General features: G+C 43.4%; 1 protein-coding gene and 1 long non-coding RNA gene across 4 annotated transcripts in view; one reads left to right on the top strand and one right to left on the bottom strand.

Moving 5' to 3' along the window:
* Nucleotides 1-672: 672 nt before the first annotated feature.
* Nucleotides 673-20,579, bottom strand: part of ATOH8 (atonal bHLH transcription factor 8) — a 32,766-nt gene continuing 12,859 nt past the window's right edge. The window contains exons 2-3 of one of the 2 annotated variants that reach the window (XM_067567681.1): nt 16,847-17,038; nt 673-2,262 (exon numbers count right to left, since the gene is read on the bottom strand). In XM_067567681.1, coding sequence (XP_067423782.1) covers nt 2,257-2,262; nt 16,847-17,038 — 198 coding nt within the window. In that variant the 3' untranslated portion in view covers nt 673-2,256. Of the gene's footprint in view, nt 2,263-15,985; nt 16,141-16,846; nt 17,039-20,579 lie in introns of those variants that run through there. The other variant, XM_067567679.1, reaches the window with a different exon arrangement.
* On the top strand, nt 1,406-3,715 carry LOC137166089 (uncharacterized). Of its 2 annotated transcripts, XR_010923558.1 has the most exons (3): nt 1,406-1,449; nt 2,113-2,291; nt 3,652-3,715. It is a non-coding gene; the product is annotated as an uncharacterized lncRNA (long non-coding RNA). The 2 variants fall into 2 exon arrangements; XR_010923557.1 differs by lacking the exon at nt 3,652-3,715 and having other exon boundaries at nt 2,113-2,916.

The following is a 20,579-nucleotide window of genomic DNA, read 5'->3' as shown; positions in this document are numbered from 1 at the left end:
GTGCATTTACCCAATGGGAGGGCACATTCACTGTTAATGGAAGCAGGGGTGTAAGAATTTTTGGCTGGGCCCCGGAGCTAAACTTCCAGCAGTGCCCCCAGCTACCCAGTTTAGTTCACGTTGTGGTGTTCCCTCCTCCATACCCCTCAATCCTTCAATTCCTGGTTTCTGGTTTTTCTATTAGAGCCGTTAATTTTCCTGTACAGTACCAAATCCATCAGTTCATATCTCCCCCTCCCATCTTCCGGGTATGTCTCAGCAGTGGGTCTTCAAAGCTGCTCCCCTGTCCTTCCAGTCATTGCTGATAACACCTCACTGGAGCTCTCTGTGTGGTTGCTCCACTTCTGGTAGCATTGCCTGAGGATGCTGGGACTCCAAAGCACTGTACGGACTGTAAGAGATGTATTTGTACCCTTGAATGGGAAGTATCATGTAAGTGTGTCTTAGGCATTTCAACTGGGAATTTTCCCATGCCCTAACTGGAAACCTGCATTTCAGTGAACAGGCCTTCAACCCAGAGTCCAGTGCTCAGTCATGGAGGGCCAGATGCTCTTCAGGTGGACACCATGCAGCCAGCCAAGCCTTCACATACCAGCTCCTCAGGGAGCAGGGGAGCCATGAAAGCCAGGAGAAAGCTAGTGAGCTCATACAGAAAAATAAATGGACGGCAACTGATGAGTTCAGGATTTTGTATTGATATCAGGTTGAAGGTTTAGTAGCACAGAGTCTGATCTCCCCTCTGCACGCACATATAATTCCTGCTGAGGCTGCTAAGAGTTACATGTTCATATAACGATGAGAAGAGACACCGCACCCCACCCAACTCCAGACATACACACGCAGGGCCAGACTGAGATCTGTTAAACTCGAGTAAATCAAGTGTAAGTAAACCTGATTTACACTAGTGTAACTGAGATCTGAATCTGTCCCCTGAGGTATAACCTTTACCTTTGAAATGGAAATGAAATATGTTAATCTCCTTTCTTTAGAAACCCATATTCTTTTACTCTGACACTGAATTCTGTCCACCACCACTAGCAGATGTCTTGCATATGAACTGCATTACCTATAAAGTTTGCTTACTCCAAGCAAATGTTTCTTAATTTTTTTTACTTCAATTTGAAGTGAAAGATACAGTATAGGATTCAAATGCCTTTGCATTACATGGGTTTTAACTACTTAAAAAAAATGGCTTCACAAAACCAAAACAACTACTGAATGGCTTTGCTACATGCCATGATGCCTATCTGAACTGTCTTATTGATTTTTTTTTTTTTAATTGCTTTACATGGCACTTTTTATTTATTTATTTTAAAAGCATAGATCTGGCTTCAGCTCTCACTTTGTGTCAGTATTTCGACCCAATGCGCATTTTTCCCAGCAGGAAGAAAATCAGGGAATTGCCAAAGAACAATGGAATTGCTGAAAGAAAGGGAGAGCAGCTCTGGAGTAAGTGTTGGTGCATCCTGGCTTTTTCCCGCTCTGAATGCTGGTTCCAGGGCTGCAAGTAGATAGTTCTGAACAGGAGAAAAAAAGAGGAAACTCAGCGCAGGTCTACACTAGAAGTGCTGCATCAGCTCAACTGCAGTGCATCTGGTGAAGACACTCTATGCCACTCTCCCGTCGGCATACTTACTCCACCTCTAGAAGAGACAGAAGCTACGTTGGCGGGAGAGCATCTCCCATTGACATAGCACTGGTGTGGACAGTGCTTAGGTTGCAGTAACTTGTGTCACTCAGGGTGTCTTTTTCACACCCCAGAGCAACATAAGTTAGATCAACTTAAGTGGCAGTGTAGACCTGCCTTCAGAAATTCAGATTTGTCACTGATTAAACTGGCCCACTCAACATTACCTTATCGGAATTTCTGAGTTTTCTTTGGCTCAAAGATTTAACGTTTAAGGCAAAACTAGACACCGTGCAGAAGCTCCAGCAAGTCTTTGGCACAACAGCAACAACAACAACAAAACGACTGTACAACATGAGCTGAGAGGGTATCATTTCCCAATTAAGCAAAGGGAAAAGTGCTAAATAAATTGCACATACTAAAAGGTGGCTGGCTTTAAAAAAAAAAAAGAAAAAAAAAAGCATCTCCATTTTTTTTTCTTCCAGAGATTGAGAAAGTCCCTTCACCAATTGTCATCCTGGAAAGAGGTCTTTGCAAAAAGCTGCAGTCTTCATCTGGATCATGCAACCTTTGCCAAGAATGGATGGAACTCTGGCTGGAAAATCTTCTGGCTCTTCCTTTCCTCGTTATTACTCCTGGAAAGAAATGACACATCATCACAGCGGTAAATATATTGGTTACTGGGCGAGTCTTTCAGTGACAGCAGGTGCTTGTTCTTTTCAGGCCCAATCCTGTGTCTATAAGAGTCAATGACAATGCTCATCCCATTTACTTCAGTGGGGCAGGATCAGGCCTTAATTGCTCTGAGAAGCAAAGGTTAGGTGAGCTCAGCTGAAATTGGTGTCCCAGTCATGGAGGACAGAACATTAAGGGCAGATTCTGCTACTGCTATTCCCAGAGAGGTGCACCTTACCTGGCAGGACATCCCATTGAAATCTGTGGACTGGACTGTGAATCTCAAGCCCACACTACTGAGAGTGGTTCTCTGGGGAGCCCTCAGGCTCTCACTGACTTCCGGGCTTCATCGTGAGTAAGGAGTTCATGATTTGCCCCCACAGGACTCTTCACTGCGTGACAGACTACTCGCAGAGAGAAATGGTGGGAATCATGCCTTGACTGGCTTCTTGTTGGTCACAGCTGGTTCAAATTTTTCATTGGCCTTTTTTATTGAAAACTGGCCTTTAAAAAAAAAAAAAAAAGAAAGAAACCACAACGCTTTTCCATGAATAGTTTCTTTTTTTTAAAAATATTTGATTTTTCACCAGATAAAGTCAAATCAATTTTTAAAATTTTTGTTTTCATGTTTTGTTTTCCCCCTTTCTTTCCCCCTTTTTAGAGGCAAAATGGAAAAAATAAAATGGGGTGGGGGGATGAGGAAAAAGAGGAAGGAAAAGAGGGACGCCCTTCTCCCAGGAAACTGAAAAATGTTGGGGAAAATGGTTTTAGAATTTTTTTGCATAATATACGTATTTTTTCATGCAGCTCTTTTGATTCCCTTCCATTCATCAATGCTTCTGCCCCCACAAACGTCTTCCCTTCTTCCCCTTAGCTTTTCTTTCCCCCTATAAATCTCATTCTCTCCTCCCCCACAAATCTTCTCCATCTGTTCTTTCTCCTTCCTGACCACTGGGCTCAAAGCAGCAAGCCCCAAAGTCGCAGGGTAAAACTCAGGGCTGTCTTGCCAGTTCCCCACTTTCACATGCAGAGACTGGGGGTTCCCCTGGGCCATGTGCTAGGTGGGTCTACAAAAGCAAATTTATACTGAAAATGAGACTTGATTTGCAAAGCAACAAATTGTAGATGCTCAGATACCACCGTGATGGGTTAGGTATAAGAGCTTGGATAGAACAGAACAGAACAGAACAGAATGGAGTAGGATAGGTATCTTGAAGTGTGTGTGTGTTTAGGGAAGGAAGGTGCTGACGCCAGCTACAACTGCTAAAAGCTACAAGTGGTTGTAAATACAAAACTCCTATTTCAAAAGCCTTGTGAATTTTCAAAGACCTCTCGGGATCTGTTTTAAGTTTCAGAAGCTGACCATGGAGTTATGAATGGAAGAGAAACTAAATGGGACAACCTGGATTTGTGTGACAGAGTGATTTGTGTTATTGCATTCACCTTTCTGGCTGGCGTGCTTCGCGGCTTTCAGAATTGAAATATCCCCCTTGCGTTCGTTTGTGCATAAATCTGTCAATCACTTGAGTGACAGATCTTGTTTGGGAATTCGTACTCAGCTGCACAGTGTCACTGCAATGTTTCATTACTGCCTCACAATACACAGAACTCAGAGCTGTGGTTTCTAACCCAGAAGTTGCTCACTAATGCAGAATACCCACTAAGCCTTTCCAAACAGATTTTAGTACAGCTGAGACTTCATTAAAACCTTTAACCCCCTGGTTATTCTCAGGATAAAATTTTACACAGCACCTGTCATTTAGGTACCCGATTACCTTTGTGAATCTGGCCCGGAAGTGCCTAAGTCACTTTTGAAAATGGGATTTAGGTGCCTAACTGCCTCCTGAGGTGCCTAACTCTAGCATTTAGGCACCATGGCCATTCTCAAACCCACCACTTAGCTGCCACATATCGCTGTAGGCAGCTAAGTTTTGTCTGATCGGCATGCACAAAGCCACCTAAGACCTGATGCTGCCCCTCAGCTAACAAAGAACTCAGAGTCCTTCTGCAAGACTACGATCAAGTGAGATTCTCTTACTATGTGTCCCCTGCCTATCACCAGCAGAGCCTGATGCTAAAGGAGGTCTGGGAGCACACGTACAGTCTAGGGCCTCTCTCATACAAAAGACAGCTGGCGAGTCATATTCAATAGCCCCAGGGCTAGAGCACTCAGGTGGTGGCTGACCTGTGTTTGAATTCCCGCTCTGCCGGATACGGAGCAGGAACTTAAATGAGAGTCTCCACATCCCATGTAAGTATCCTGAACACTGGGTGTAGTCCATCTCTCGCAGAGATGCCTTTTGAAAAACTGACTAGATGCATATCTGCATCTTCAGAATAAATTTGTAAATCTGGCCCTCAGTCACCTTTGAAAACGGGACTTCAGGTCCCAAGTCACTGAGGCACTTGTGAAAATTTTACATTGAGAATTTGCAACAAGAAATAGAAACCTCATAAGGACAGCCACAGTGGGTCAGAACAATGCTCCATCTAGCCCAGAATCATCTCTTCTGATAGAGACCAGTGCCAGATGATTCAGAGGGAATGAACAGAACAGGGCAATTATTGAGTGTTCCATCCCAATGTCCAGTCCCAGCTTCTGGCAGTCAGAGATATAGGGACACCCAGAGCAGGGGTTGCATCCTTGACCACCTTGGCTAATAGTCATTGATGGACCTATTCCCCCATAATTTATCTAATTCTTTTTGAATCCCATTATACTTTTGGCTTTTAAAACATCCTCTGGCAATGAGTTCCAAAGGTTGACTGTGCATTGTGTGAAGAAGTGCTTCCTTATGTTTGTTGTAGATATACTGCCTATTACTTTCATTTGGTGACCTCTGGTTCTTTTATAACACTTCCTTATTCACTTTCTCTACATCAGTCATGATTTTATAGACCTCTATCACATCTCCCCTTAGTCTGCTCTTTTCTAAGATGAACAGTTCCAGTCTTCTTAATCTCTCCTCATATGGAATCTGTTCCAGACCCCTACTCATTTTTGTTGTCCTTCTCTGTATTTTTTCTAATTCTAATTTATCTTTTTTGATATGGAGAGACCAGAATTGCATGCAGAATTCAAGGTGTGGGCGTACAATGGATTTATATAGTGGCATTATATTTTCTGTGTTATTATCTACCCCTTATCTAATCATTCCTAACATTGTTAGCTCTTTTTACTGCCTCTGCACATTGAGCAGATGTTTTCAGAGAACCATCCACAATGACTCCAAGATCTTTCTTGAATGGTAACAGTTTAGACCCCATCATTTTATATGTATAGTTGGGATTATGTTTTCCAGTGTGAGTAATTTTACATTTATCATCATTGAATTTCATCTGCCATTTTCTTGCCCAGTCACTCAGTTCTGTGAGATCCCTTTGTAACTCTTCACAGTCAGTTTTGGACTTAACTATCTTGAGTAATTTGGTACCATCTGCAAACTTTGCTACCTCATTGTTTACCCCTTTTTCCAGATCATTTATGAATATGTTGAACAGCACTGGTCCCAATACAGATCCTTGGGAGACTCCGCTATTTACTTCTCTCCACTGTGAAAACTGACCCTTTATCCCTACCCTTTGTTTCCTATCTTTTAACCAGTTACTTATCCATGAGAGGACCTTCCCTGTTATCTCATGACTGCCTACTTTGCTTAAGAGTCTTTGGTGAAGGACCTTATCAAAGGTTTTCTGAAAGTCCAAGTACACTGCACTGACTGGATCTCCCTTTTCCGCATTTTTCTATGTTTCTAATTCTAACAGAAGGGTGAGGAACAATTTCCCTTTACAAAAGCCATGTTGACTCTTCCCCAACAAATTGTGTTCATCTACATGTCTGATGATTCTGTCTTTTACTATAGTTTCAACCAATTTACCAATTAGATTTACTGGCCTACAGTTACCAGAATTGTCTCTGGAGCTTTTTAAAAAAAATTGTTGTCACATTAGCTATCCATTAGTCATCTGCTACAGAGGCTGATTTAAGCAATAGGTTAAATACCACAGTTAGTAGTTCTGCAGTTTCATGTGTGAGTTGCTTCAGAACTCTTGGGTGAATACTGTCCGGTCCAGGTGACTTATTGTTTAATTTATCAATTTGTTCCAAAACCTACTCTATTGACATCTCAATCTGGAACAGCTCTTCAGATGTGTCACTTAAAAAGAATGGCTCAGGTATGGGAATCTCCCTTACATTCTCTTCAGTGAAAGAATTAAGGGCCTTGTCTTTCTTGAGTGCTCCTTTAGCACCTTGATCATGCTAAAGGAGCTCTCAACTTCCACTGACTTCACTGGGAATTAAGGGTGCTGTGCACCTCGCAAAAAGAGATGCAGAACTGGGCCCTTACTCAAAAGGTTCCTGAACTGAACTGGAGTTCTAGTACTCTGAAAGTGCTTTGACTCTACAGTGATAAGTGACTTATAAATGTATGTGTATTGGTAGGAACACATGAATTGCCAGACTGGATCAGAGCTGTGATCCATTTAGTCCAATATCTCATCTCTGACAGTGGCCGGTATCAGATGCTTCAATGGAAGGTGTAGGAACCCTGCAGTAGTAGTTGTGGGGTAATCTGTCCCTCCCATTAGGTCTCATCCTGATCTCATGTACTTAAAAGTTTTGGAAGGATATTAAACCTCATGCTTCAGAGTTTAAGGCAATCTCTGTTATCATTAACTATGATAACTCAGGATATTCTTTTGAATCATGTCAAGTGCTCTGCTTCCATGACTCTCCATGGCAGTGACCACATTGAGCTGGTCTTTATTGAGCTGTCAACAATGATACCCACATCTTTCTTGAGTTGATAAGGAAAACGTTTACAGGGCTTCATAGAGCTTATCACTTAAGAGTGGGGGCTTCTCTATTCCTGACCTAGCCAAATACCTATCCAATGACATGTCTGCCTTCAAACAGACATAAGTAAGATACAAAAGATAAAACCAGAGATGCTGGATCAGACCAGAAATGTACCAATTCCTACATCTCGCCTCAGTGGCCGGCAACAAACAAACAAATCCAGACAAAAGAACACATCCAGAACAACAGCTCCACAGCGCACCCACCCCATTGTGCAGTGCTCTGCATAGAAGGAAAAATCACCCTGGATGAGCCAAATAAGTGATTGGACTCAAAGCATAACTTCCAGAACGGCATCCAGTCTTGATTTGAAGACGTCAAGAGATGGAGAATCCACCTTTCCCTTGGTTGTTTGTTCACCCTCACCGATGAATCTGTCTGGCTTTAACATCCAGCCAGTGGTTCTTGTTATTCTTTTCTCCATTAGATTAAGCTGCCCTTTGAAACCTGGTATTTTTTCCCTGTGAAAGTACTTCACTATCTTCTTTTTGATAAGCTAAATAGACTATGCTGTAAGGCATTTTCTCCAGCCCTCAAATCATTTTTGTGGCTCTTTTCTGCATCCTACTCAATTTTTCAGGATTGGGTGCTATACCAGGGATGTTATAAGGGCACCAATAATTTATTTTATATTAGCAGTATTAAAACCTGCATTTGGGGCCATCTGCAACTGCATACTGTTAAAACCCCTTTAAAGCTGCCCCTTTGCTCTATATATGTGGGTATACAATGCACATCATGGCCCATTCCTGAAATATGGTCCATGCAGGCGAACCTAGCACGGAGCCAGTTTGAAGTCACTAGGAGCTCCACACATATGCAGTGATCTGACCACACGGAGCTCATTACAGGACGAGGGCTCAGGTTATCTTAAGAGGTGGAGCGTTTCCTATTAACAGATCCTGAGCCCCTCTTTAAAACTAACGATGGGCTTCAAGCTGCAAATTTGTATACTGCATCTGGAATTTTAGCACCCCAAAGTTTGGGGGAGTCTGGATCCAGGGTACTAATATAGCCCAATAGAGAGCTACGGGCCAATTGCAAAAATTAGATTCAGTCTTGGTTCCGATTGTGAACACTCTAATACTCCAGGGTTCAGGTCGATTGCATCTCTATTCAAAATGTTTAACAAAGCCACCAGAAAAATGCAATTAAATTCTTCACAATATGCATTTGTTTGTTTCCTACACTGGAGGGAAAAAAAACCAGATGTCTCCCAAAAGTTCTTTAGGGCAATGAAAACACAAAGAAAGAGGAGAAATTACACAGTCAAAACATTCTTTTAACAGATTAAGTGGTAACAACGAGAGCTCAAAGCGAAAACTCTTTTGGTTTTGCTCAAAATGATTTCTGGTTCTTGATGAGACTGAAAATGTTAGGATTTGACTAGGGGGAGGGTAGGATCTCTTGTTTTGACAATGATGAGCTCAGTTTTCAAACTCGGGTGCTCAGTTTGGCATCTGAGCACTTGCGTCAAAATAGAGATGCCGATATTGGCTCTTATGGCACCTAAACGCTGATTTGAGTAACACACTTGTAGTGGGGCGATGTGGCCTCCCACCGACCTAGAGGGGGAGGAGCAAACCTGTCTACCCAAGGGGATGGAGCCAGGCCAGCCTGGTCCCTCCCACTGGAAGTGGGTGGGCGGGATAGGAAGTACAAAAGGCAGGGCCTCTAACTCAGTGGAGGGAAAGTTGCCGGAAGAGAAGGATGTCTCTCCCCACAATGTTGGGGCTCAAGACCAATTGCTGCACCACCGAGGAGCTGCCGGACCCCTGCGACCTGGGGGAGCTGCTGGACGCCTGCGACACTGAAGGCCTGCTGGGCTGTCCCCCCTGGTTTACCCCGGGGAGACTGACAGCAACACAGAGGCCCAGGTACTGTAAGGAAGGGGAGTAGGAAGGAGCCCAGGGGAACTAGACAACTGTCCGGTTGTGTTGTGGCCAGGTCAGCGAGTTTTGGCTGGAGCCCCACTGACGGCGCACTCTGCCCCTGTTAGAGTCCTGGGATGCGGTGGAGTCGGGAGGACCCATGTCCCCCTCCCCTCTTATAACCCCACTCCTGGGGTGGCAACCTCACCACAGCCTGTGAAGCCTCACTAGCTATATACTGCTCCTCTGCCCCGCCCAGCCCAAGGGCCAGGGCTATAGATTCTGCCTGCCCCGCCCTGCCTGAGGGCTGGGTGGGCAACAGACTGCTACTCGACGGATTGGCTAATTCCCTCTGCCAATAGACGGTGAGTGAGTGAGGCTGTGTGGCCTCCCTCCGACCCAGAGGGGGAGGAACGAGCAGCCCCCCTCTACACACTGTAGAAAAGAGCGCCCTAATTTAGTTGCAGAAATCTGAAAGTTGTGACCTGAGTTTTTGAATAAATTAGTTTTTGCTGGCAAATCTTTGCTGTGAGGCAGGGAAGGCCAGTGACATTTATGTGCAAATGAATGGATTAGCCAAGTGCAGATAAACATTGTGAATACAAAAGGAAGACATCCTATGTGATTTGACATTGTAGGATCTTTGTATGTTACTGGCAATCCATTGATTCGGTGAAACTATTCCTCATTTGCATTAGTCTAAGTAAGATCAGAATCAGGTCACTTGTTTCCCAGCTCCCTCTTGCTTCTCACAGTAGTTAGACATTGCTAAGGCTGATTTAATTAATGATTTAAAAAACCACTGAGCTTCCCATATTCTTGAACATGACAATTGGCCTAATGACCTTGGCAAACTGGGCATCACTGGAAAGCATTTCAAATGAAATGGTTTCAATAGATCAAGACCCCTGTTGAATCTGGTTGGTTTGTGTTCATTAACTTCCACATAAATAAGGGCCAAATCCTAGACCCAGTGCACAGCCTATGTAAAAGGGACGGCTGTGGAAGAGCTATGTGGAGAAGATATGGGAGACACGAGAGAATCCACCACACTAGGCTGTGAAACCTGCAGCTGCAGCAGACCAAGCAGCTGCGGTATCCCCTCTTCAGCAGGGATTTTGGGGTTCTTTGATAGATCTACATAGATCACCAGCCTTGCTCTTGTCTATCCTCCACTGGGCATAGGGAGTGCCCGAGAAGCTGTGTTGATTGGCACTTGGGATATGGGGGTGGGCTCCCCACATCCTGTTTTTTACGCTGTGGAAAGATTAGAGTGCTAGCCTATTGCTCAGCATCATTTGTGTCTTGAGTTGTTGATGCAGCAGAAGGGATGTGATCTTTTAACCCCCCTGGGCCAATTCAAATGTGAGGAGTGCAGCAATGGAATCCAGAGAGACACATGGGGGCCCTGAGAATCTACTGCCAGCAAAGGGTGAGGAGCTAGTGAACCTATTTGGACTGCCTGTACACTCCACACCCTGACTGCCCCTCTTCCACACACAGCAAGATCAGTGGTGGCAAGGATCACATACATACAGCATCCAGTTGCTAGACCAGCTCAAGCCAGAAAAACTGCTGGAGCATCTTAAGTGAATTCTGGCTTGTAGCAATAGCATGGGTTATTCTGCTTCCCCTTGGCGGGGCTGCTCTCAAGCATTATCTGCTTTGGCACCTATACTGCTCCAAATCACAGGTTCCCCAAAAATACACGATTGCCATGGCAGGGCTGCTGGGGACATCATTGTGTGTAAAGGCCTGGTCTCTCCATCTAATTCAGATGGCCCTTTTGTAACACAGTCGATGTGGTTTCGTTCCTGGGGGCGGGTGCACAGAAGATCAGGGAGTAACATTTTAGAAAGCAGAGCTCAGGCTGTCCCGAGGTGTGTGGGGATGGCTGCAAATTTTGAATCGCCTGGGATTGGAACAATGAGGAGAGCCAGCTCGGGGTTTCTCCATGGCCTTCAAAGGTGCTGTGCTGCTTTCCCATCTGTAGACAGCTAGGAGAGGTTCCCCAGGTCAGAGTGGACAATTCCTCTTCTAGTCGTGCTAACCAGCCGACCTCGGGGAAGCAGAGTTGCCATTTTTAAAAAGGAACCTTTGCTTTGGAAAATGGGAGCCTGAACCTCGCTTACCAGAAACCCCAATAATGGATCATGAATCTACAGTGAATCAATGGGGCTCAGCTGATCAAGATTTCACGGCACCTGGTACTTAGCAATGTGGCCACTGATACGTGTTACAATCATCAGTATCTCTGTTTACTGTCAGAACAGCAATCGTCTTCCTAAATCTCTAAAATCTCTAAACTCAGTGTGAAAGATCTTCAGGGGAAAGAGACAGGGTTTTACTTGGGGGCTGTGTCTCAATAATAGTCCTAATGCATCACACCCCGGTAACTGAGAACAGTTCATCTCTAAGCAAAATGTTTCAGTCCCATATGGCTGGTGCCTTGCCTTACCTATTTCTTTGATGACATAAAATCACCACTCCCAGGAGTGGGGGTGGGGAGGCTGCAGAAAATGCTGCCTAAAAATGTGAACAGAATTAAATGCTGCCTGTATCAGAGCTGGATTCTGCAAAGGAAAAATTAAGTGACAGTGGAGCATGGCAAGAAAATCACTATATTCCAATATTATCATATAGATACATTTATTTTTAATTCCACATATATATATATATAGATACAATTGTAATTGTATAAAAATATATATATTTAGTTTCTAATTTTTAATTGTGCACATACATATATACACACATACCCCTACATATATAAGGAATTAAAAATAAGAAACGAAATTCCAGCAGAAAACATTTTTATTGGGCTCCAACTGTTCTGCTCTTATTCATAACCCAGTTTCCTCTCTCACAAAGAGACCTTTTGCATGGTTTTTCCTTCTGCCTCTCTAACAGCTGCTCTCAGTGTTGTATCCTGAGTGATGATGAGGTTCTGAAAGTGTTTTTTTGGAACAGATGGCCAGGAGAGAGCTGGGGAATGTGCCAGCAAAAAGCTGGGGAATGTGCCAAATCCTGCAGTGACTGAGTGCTTTGGGTTCCAGCTCGCGTGCCTTTCCCCTGCCCTCTGCCCTAAGTGGCGCCAGCAGGACTTCCCAACTAGCACTCTGAACATCTGGAGTCTGCGACTGCCAGGAGAGGCGGGGGGGGGGGGGGGAACCCTCCCTGCTCCAGCTTAGCTTCCATGTACTCAACAATGTTACTGACTAACAGAACAACTAATCAAAAACAAAGCAGAGAGGGAGGGAAAGAAAAAAAGAACCTTGCAAGCTAAACAGCTGTGGTGGAACAGAAAAGCAAACTTACCCACTGCAGTGGGTTAACAGTTAGCGTTATTTTCAGAGAGATAACGGAACAAACTATGCTATCTTTTAAAAGTTTGAGTGGATGTAGGGGGGGGGAGCTGCCGCTCTCTTGTATGCTAGGGGTAGCCCACCCAGCCTTGTGTGGTGAATTACTTGTGTGGGACACTTATTGAGGTGTCCTGCCCCCCACAAGTGCAGGCGCAGAAGGTGCTGAGAGCCGTGGTGAACGGTTGTGGTTGTGCTGCGCCATGGGAGCCGGGCATAAAGAGGCTGTGCCAGGGGAATGGCGCAGCAGCTGTGTGCGCCATGGAACCGTGCTCAGGGATGGGGTTTGAAGTGAAGTCTGGAGAGAAGGCAGCAGTATGGCTGGTGTATCCACACCTTTATAGATCCACTGGTTAAATCTCTCGCAGAGACAGCAGCCACTCGTACAGATCATGGACTGTAAGAGCAGCTGGGTTAGTGCTCTGTGGCCTGAGAGGAGGCTACGGCCCCCATGAAGTCCCTTGTGCAAAGCTATTTACTCAGACTTTATGTCCCAACCCCTGTCTGTTTGTAGGGATGAACAGGGGAGACGGGAAAAGGATAACTAAAGGAATAATTTGTGTTAGTGGTAGAAGAAGAATCCATAATCTGAAGTGCATCGGTCATGACTGTGTAATGAATGAAGTTTGTCTGTAATGTGTGCCACTCTCCTACACAGCAATAGTGTGTGATTAGCACTCTAGCAGGGTCTGATCCAAAGCCCATTGAAATCAGCGGGAATCCCTCCATTTACTTCAGTGGGCTTTGGATTGTGTTCTGTACATGTGTGGAATGGAACACAATATAGAAAAATAATATATGTGTTCTCTTTTCTGACCCACACTCTGCAACTGTTACGTCCACAATGCTCCCAGTAATGCCAATGGAGAGTTCTGTCCATGAATACAGGACAAGATATTCCCCGTCCCACTGTATCTGTTTCAAAGGAGTTTATTGCCCCATCTCTCTATGATACAGAGGTGGGACTCATGGGTGAGCATCTAGGTCTCCCGTTCAGTGGGAGTAGTTCATGCATTTTCAAGACCAGAGGTGACTCAGATGAGTTACATAGCAGTTTGAAAGGCAGTTTGCTTCCTACAGCCCCATGTCATTTATTTTACAGAGGCATTTGACAGCCTTCATTTTACCCTTTTAAATAGGATCGCCAAACACCCTCAGTCAAGTCTGAACTATAACAACAGCATAAATTGCTAGATAATCTTGTGTTTTAGACTGGTTAAGAGGAGCATTTTCTAGCTTTGGAGGTTTCAAAGGATAAAGCCAACTCTTCTATTTAAGACAATGGAGTGGAAAGAAAAAAAAATCCATTAAGTTTTTCCTATTGCAACAACAAACTCTGAACAACACTCTAATGTCCGGAATAGCAGATAATTTGACATCAAAAACAAAGCAAAAGGCTACACATTGTCGGCAAATGCAACATCTGGAGCCGTTGCCTGCCAAAACAAACCCAGATCAGCTACTTTTTGTGTGAAAAGCTCATGGTGCCCTAGCACATTCTGTAACCTGCTTGAGAATTGAGTGAGAGTGACATGAGAGAAGGAGACAGACCATAATAAAATAAAGATGACCATAGATAAAGGTACTGGGAGATGGAGTGAATTGAAAGATATGGTTTGGGGACTTGACTGTCTTTACTTGGCTTGTTATAACTTTAGAGAGCAAGGAACAAAAACTTCCAAGTCAATAATTCAGCAGAACTACCCACTGAACAGCAACTTTTGAAAACTGATTAAAAGCACACCCGGAGCTCGGAAAACGTGCCGACTTCAAAATTAATGAGAACGTAGTGGTTTTGGTCCAAGACATTGTATCCTCATCCAACAGTTTTGGAAAGATCCCCCCAGAAGAGAGATCCTTTTACACCACTTGAAGTCCAGAGTTCAGTTCTTTTATGAACAAACATCACAGCCCTTTAATTTAACAATGATTAGTGTTTTCACATCTAATATTTACACAGCTATGGATTATGGGGCTGGAGGGAAGGCAGAGAAAATTAAGCTGATTCTGATTTTAGGTATTAAGTGTTTTTTCCACCATTTACATAGTTTCACTTCACCCCATTTTTAAATGTTAAAGATCACAGTCTTGTAACATAAAGGTCCCAATCCAGTGCCCATTGATGTCAAAGGAAGCCTTCCCATTGGTTTCAAAAGGCATCAGATTGGGCCCTGAAACAGTGAAAAAACTGTCCTTGGGTGTACTTTCATTGGAGCCAGGAGGAGTTTTCAAAATTCTGTTAACCAATAGAAGTGCTGGTTTTCTCTGAATGCTTTGATTGGTTCTTGGAATTATTGATTGGCACCAATCAATGCCTCTAAAAGTTTTGGCCTTAACCTTGACTGAGCACCTTCTTGCCAACATATTAGGAAATACTGACCAGGATAACATGACACTTGTTGACTGGGCTGGAAGAGTTTGCTTTGCTGGATAGAGACTTTATACTTAGTTCTGTGCTTAGATAAACCTGAGGATGTTTGATGAAATGTTCCCCTTCCCAGCTGGGACCCCTAAACAAAACATTGTGTTTGTGAGACTCAAAAATAGAAATTGACAAGTCTGATATCATTGTGTCAGAGGCAAAACTCCCCCTTTCTATTTCTGAGCAAGCATTTGGGGAAGGCTGGGCTTGCATTTCCTTTGGGAATGTGCGGGTTAGATTTTGTTTTGTGGTGTGATTATTTCTGCTGACCAGTGGTTGTATGTTGCTGTCTTGTGAGAGTTTCTGCACCTGGGAGAGATCTTCTTTTATGTTTGAGTGAAACTGCGAGAATAAACAGTATAAATGGCAGGATTTAGATGTTTAATTGTTTATTAAAGACCCATCCAAACCTAAACCACAGCTCAGAACACCCATGAATTTGAAGCTGTTTGCAATCTGGAACTGAGTTTTGTGTCTTTAACCCTTCTTTTAGTTTCTACAGTCTAAGACAATGGTTTCCACGCTATTGGGAATCCATCATCCAAAAAACTGGCCTGCCATCCACCATATCCTGCTCCTCTGCAGCTCGGGGGAGGGGCGGGTGTGTGCTGAGTTTGGGGCACTGGGGCAAGTGATGGCTGTGCTGCTCTTCTCTAACCCCACCACCCACACAGCCATCAGCCCTATTTTAAAAGGCTGTGAAGTTGACTTCACAGACTCACTACTGTGCAGGAGAAGAAAGAGGAAGGGAAGGGAATGCTGCATTTTGGGGCTGAAGGGAGTGGAGCAGGAGCAAGGGGGCAACAGGAGGCGTAGAGGAGGTAGAGAACTGGCCTCTTTCTGCCCCTGCCATGGTTCCTGCTGGGTCCTTCTGACCATAGAATTATGCCATTTTTTTCTTAACCTGTGGGATTGGTTATGAAACAATGACATAAAGTCTTGTTAGCAACAGTTGTAATGAATGTCTAAGTTGACTCCATCCTCTGGACCTCTGTGTGATTTCTGATTGGTATTTTACACAGTAACTGTCTTGGAGCACGGGAAGTGTCGTTTTGTGTGTGTCTTGTATGGGACAGAGGACAAAGCTGTCCTAAGTCATAAATATTAATCATGTCAGCTAAAGGAAGAGACCAGGAGAGTGCAATTGTGTCTTATTTATACACTGGTTTTCTGAAAAAGTATTTCTTGGGGAAAAAATGAGGGAGCCTTTCTGAATCAGAGGTAGATCTTACTACAACAGAAGAAGGTGAATACTCCTCAGCTTAGCTGTTCATTCATCCATTAAAGTCCTGCTGATTTATTATCTTGCATGACAACTGGGTCTAGAATGTAGAGGGAAGTTCAATTCAAGTTTACAACATTCTTTTTGTCATAAAACTCTGAACAAAGACATCAATCACTCTTTTAATTTACCCATGTCACTTTTCAAGAGGAAAACTGGCAGAATGCTCAGTTTCCTCTTTAACACTGCTTGATGATGATTTCCCCTAATTGGTTCAATGTTAAGTAACCTAAAGGAATGCAATGTGTAATTAGATTTAGTGTTGTTTCCCCAAGGTACCCATATATTCTTCGGGTCAGACATCTTGCTAATGTGTTTTTACATACAGCGTCTCCATTAGCTACTTTTTTTGTTGTCAGACGATTTTTTTGGAGATAAGCGTTAGATTAAACAAAACAGAAAACACAGCTGAGTGATTGTGTTTTATGATCTACAAAAGGACCCAGGGCTGGTTTGTTTTAACAAATAACAGCCACAAGACAAGTCTAATAGGATCGTGGTCATGTTAAAGCGTGCTGGGCAACTAGCGAGAGGAAGAGCTTGGCACAGAGAATAGGAAGGATGGAAAAGTTTTTGATTAGAGAGGAATGCAGTTGTTACAAGATCACACAGATGGGGGGTGGGAGGGAAGAAAACCAAAAAAATGGGGAAAGAATAAGGAATAAGAATAAGGAAATATTCAAAGGATGGAAAAAGAAGGAAACCACCTTGGATTATTTATGTTATTTTGTTATCGTGAAACGTACCTTCCTTTTTTTAGATCTTCCTTCTGCCTGCAAGGTCTTAGTGCACTGCTCCACGCATTCTGAGAAGCTCATGTTACTGTGGTCAGCGCTGTAATCCATGTCAGCTAGTCTGGCCAGGGAAAGGATATAGTTACAGGCTATTCTCAAAATGGCCAGTTTGGACAACTTTTGACCATAAGAATAGCAGGGAACCTAGAAAGGGTAACAGGAAAAAAAATTAGGCCAAACAAACAAAATATGTGTGCTTGAAGCATGACAAAACAATTGTAGGTTATTTATTTAGCAGTAGTTTTAACATAAATAGGAGCTTTGACTGACAAAAGGCCATATGGTAACATCAGGTTTTTTTAAAGAGAACTCTCTTGCTGGTCTCCACAGGAATGAAACCAGTGTGAGATGTCTTGATTTCAGCAGGGGCAGTTCTGCTTAAAATCCGATGGCAATGTACTGCCCGGAATGTTTACTCTCATTTGGTTTTGTGCTCAGATGCCTGGCTGCTTTCATTTGGAAACGGCAAACCTTTGTGCCAGATTCTGATCTCTGCACTCACCCTGAATAGCACCTTACTCCACAGGTAGCTGCACTGACTTTAGTGGAACTCCTCATAGAGCACAATACTATAAGAGGCATGAGTGAGTGAGGGTATCCGAATCTGGCCCCTGGAGCTTTGACCATAGCGATCTGCACTTACAGCAGATGTAGATGCAAAAATACAGCACCATTGCCAAGCAGAACCTTGAGACAGTAATTCTCATTCCGGTAATCCACATGCCAAACACCTGATGATAGACCCAGCAGTCTCACCCCATATCTCATCCAAGATTTAACAGCAGAGGGCTGTGGTGAGGTCTCATATACTAATAATTTAAGCCTTTCACAGAATATACTCCTGAATGTTTTCTAATATAATATGAAGCATTGAATAATAAAAACTAACTGGCACTTGTATAAATAAATAAAAGACAATAGCCTTGATTTATTTAAAATAATGGTCCTACAAAACACTTAAGTATATGCTTATCTTTAAGACACGAGTAGCCCCATTATCCTCAGATCCCATTTTAAAGAGAAGTCATTGGTATTACTCATGTGCTTTGCTTGACTGGGGCCTTCCTCACCAATTTACAAAATTGCCAGTGGACCTTGCACTCATTTGTGAAACTCAGTGAAATTCTACTACATTCAGAAAATTGGAGTTATTGATCTGAAACCTATCCCTGTACCCTAGTTATCCAGACTGTCTGTCATTCTGTCAATCTAAGATGTTATAGTATACCCATCACTGGAACACCTGAACTCTTCTGTAGTGTCCGACTGCCTACCAGAGTCCCTTTCACCATGGTCCTGAGAATATTAATCCTGACTATTGGGGGAGCTTCCTCTGGGCTTTTGCCATTCTCCTCCATGTTTCTCCATCCAGGGTGTCTCCAGGTCCGTGAGCAGATAACGCAGAGCGTACAACCAATACTCTGAGCCATATTCATCCCTGGTGTAACACTATTGATCTTAATGGAGGGATTAAATTGCCTCTCCATGTTCCACATGTTTGCCAAACACATCAGTCACTCAACTGGTAGGATGTGGGTTTGTATGATGAGAAATCAAGAAGTATCTCTCACTTCTCCAGAAACAAACCAAAAATCTTCATAGGGTTTTTCTCAAATTTTTAAAATGTATATCAAGGTATCGATAATAGTGGGGATGTAGAAAATCGGCTCTGTCTCTCTTTGGAAACCTATGTTCCACTTGGCGGCATTCTCACAGTATGTGAACGAGGGACCCTCTCTAATGTTTACCGAGTGATAGAACCACCTCCTATGTCCTGCTATATTGGTGTGTTGAGGAGCAGTCTCTTTTCTTTATGCCAGAAGCAGGCCAGGATCGCTCTGAAGTAGCACTCAGAATGTTCTCACCTAAGAGTCACGTTAAGCATCGTCCACAATGCTCCACACTAAATCCGTGGCCTGGCTAGGAATAAAGCACAAGAATTCTATTGGCACTTAGTCTTATGTTCTTTCTGCTAGACCCCAGTTTCTCCCAACTCTCAATCCTTTGTTGATGCTTGCAGCTACCCACTATGCTTCACATCAGATAGCACCTTGCCTACAATTCCAATGGTCTTAAGCTGGGCCTTTTTATTATTAGAGGAGAATCCATAGCAAAGACAAGAACAAAATATCTTTTATCATTGGAAAGATATGACGGGACCAACAAAAATCTCAGATCAAACAGAAATCACAGCTGATGATCAAAGCACTATGGAGAACAAAATAGAAGGTTTCAATGAAAAGTGGGAACGGTTTCAAAGTTAGAGCAAGAAAGTTAAATCAAGTGGAAGTAAAATAGACCATGAAATACTTGAGGCAGATACACACATGTCAGCCAGTTACAAAACAAAAACTGGAGGACAATATCTTTTCCCTCCTTTGCTTCCCTTCCCCCTCTGTTTTGTTAAGGTGTTTTAAAAAAAGAACAAATTATTTTGTGAGACATGCTTGTTACAAATTTCAAAAAAAATCCCAGTGCTAAAGGTAGAGAAAATCACCCGCTGGCACTTTCTTCTGTACAATGTGACAAGGTATAAACTGGAGCAGCCCCAAGGCAAGGGTTTGTGCAAGAGTGTGCACACCCAGAGAGCTCCAGCTTTTCAGAGGAGATCAGACAGCAGGATGATGGGTGCAGCACAGGAACACAGAGAGAGATATGGGTTTTCTCTATGGTAGCTGTGTTAGCATAATTGTTTCCTAGGAGCACGTTGCATCTTGACTCAGCTCCTGCCGTTTTAATGTCTCCTTTTGAATTATAAAGAGGAAATTGAGAAAGGCTCGTGCTTTCATTATTAATAGATCTGAACCACAAAGTTCAGATCTGGTCTGGATCCAGACATTCCCCAAAGAGGGGGAGTTCAGTTTGGTATTAGCCCATCTGTAAGAGAAAGCCAGAAGACGGTTGATTGGTGAAGGTGTTGCAAGCCCTGGCTATGCACATATTGTGGGAAAGTGCTCTTTCAGGAGCAGGTTTAGGTGTCAAGAACATATTTAAAAGAAGAGCCCAGGATCTATATTAAAGTCTTTAGAGATTTATGGCCTGATTCTGCTCTTGTTTACACTGGTGTAACTCCACTGGTGTCAGCGATACACTGATTTACACTGGCATGAGTGAGAGCAGAAGCAGGCTTCTAATTTATTCTTTTAAAGAGAACAAACCTTTTCTTGCAGCCACACCACCTCTGGCTCATCAGATCTCAGAAGCTAAGCAGGATCAGATTTAGTTAGTGCTTGAATGAGGGACATACAAAGATCTAGGATGAAGATAAGAACGGCCAGACTGGATCAGATCACGGGTGTATATAGCCCAGTATCCTGTCTTCCGACATTGGCTACTGCCAGATGCTTCAGAGGGAATGAACAGAACAGGGTAATTTATTGAATGATCCATTTCCTATTGTCCAGTCCCAGCTTCTGGCAGACAGAGGTTAAGGAACACCCGGAGCATGGGGTTCTGTCTCTGATCATCTTGGCTAAGAGCCATTGATAGACGTATCTAATTCTTTTTTTAACCCAGTTATTCTATTGCCTTCACAGCGTCCCGTGGCAATGAGTTCCATAGGTTGACTGTGCATTGTGCGAGGAAGAACTTCCATATGTTTGCTGTAAACCACCTGCCATTAATGTCATTGGGTGACCCCTGGTTCTTGTATTATGTGAAGGGGTAAATAATACTTCCCTATTCA

The sequence above is a fragment of the Emydura macquarii genome, unplaced genomic scaffold (assembly GCF_026122565.2).
Source record: "Emydura macquarii macquarii isolate MOO-44397 ecotype Brisbane River unplaced genomic scaffold, CSIRO-AGI_Emac_v2 contig_2795, whole genome shotgun sequence".
Taxonomy (NCBI): Eukaryota; Metazoa; Chordata; order Testudines; family Chelidae; genus Emydura; species Emydura macquarii.
This window is presented reverse-complemented; position numbering and strand designations above follow the sequence as displayed.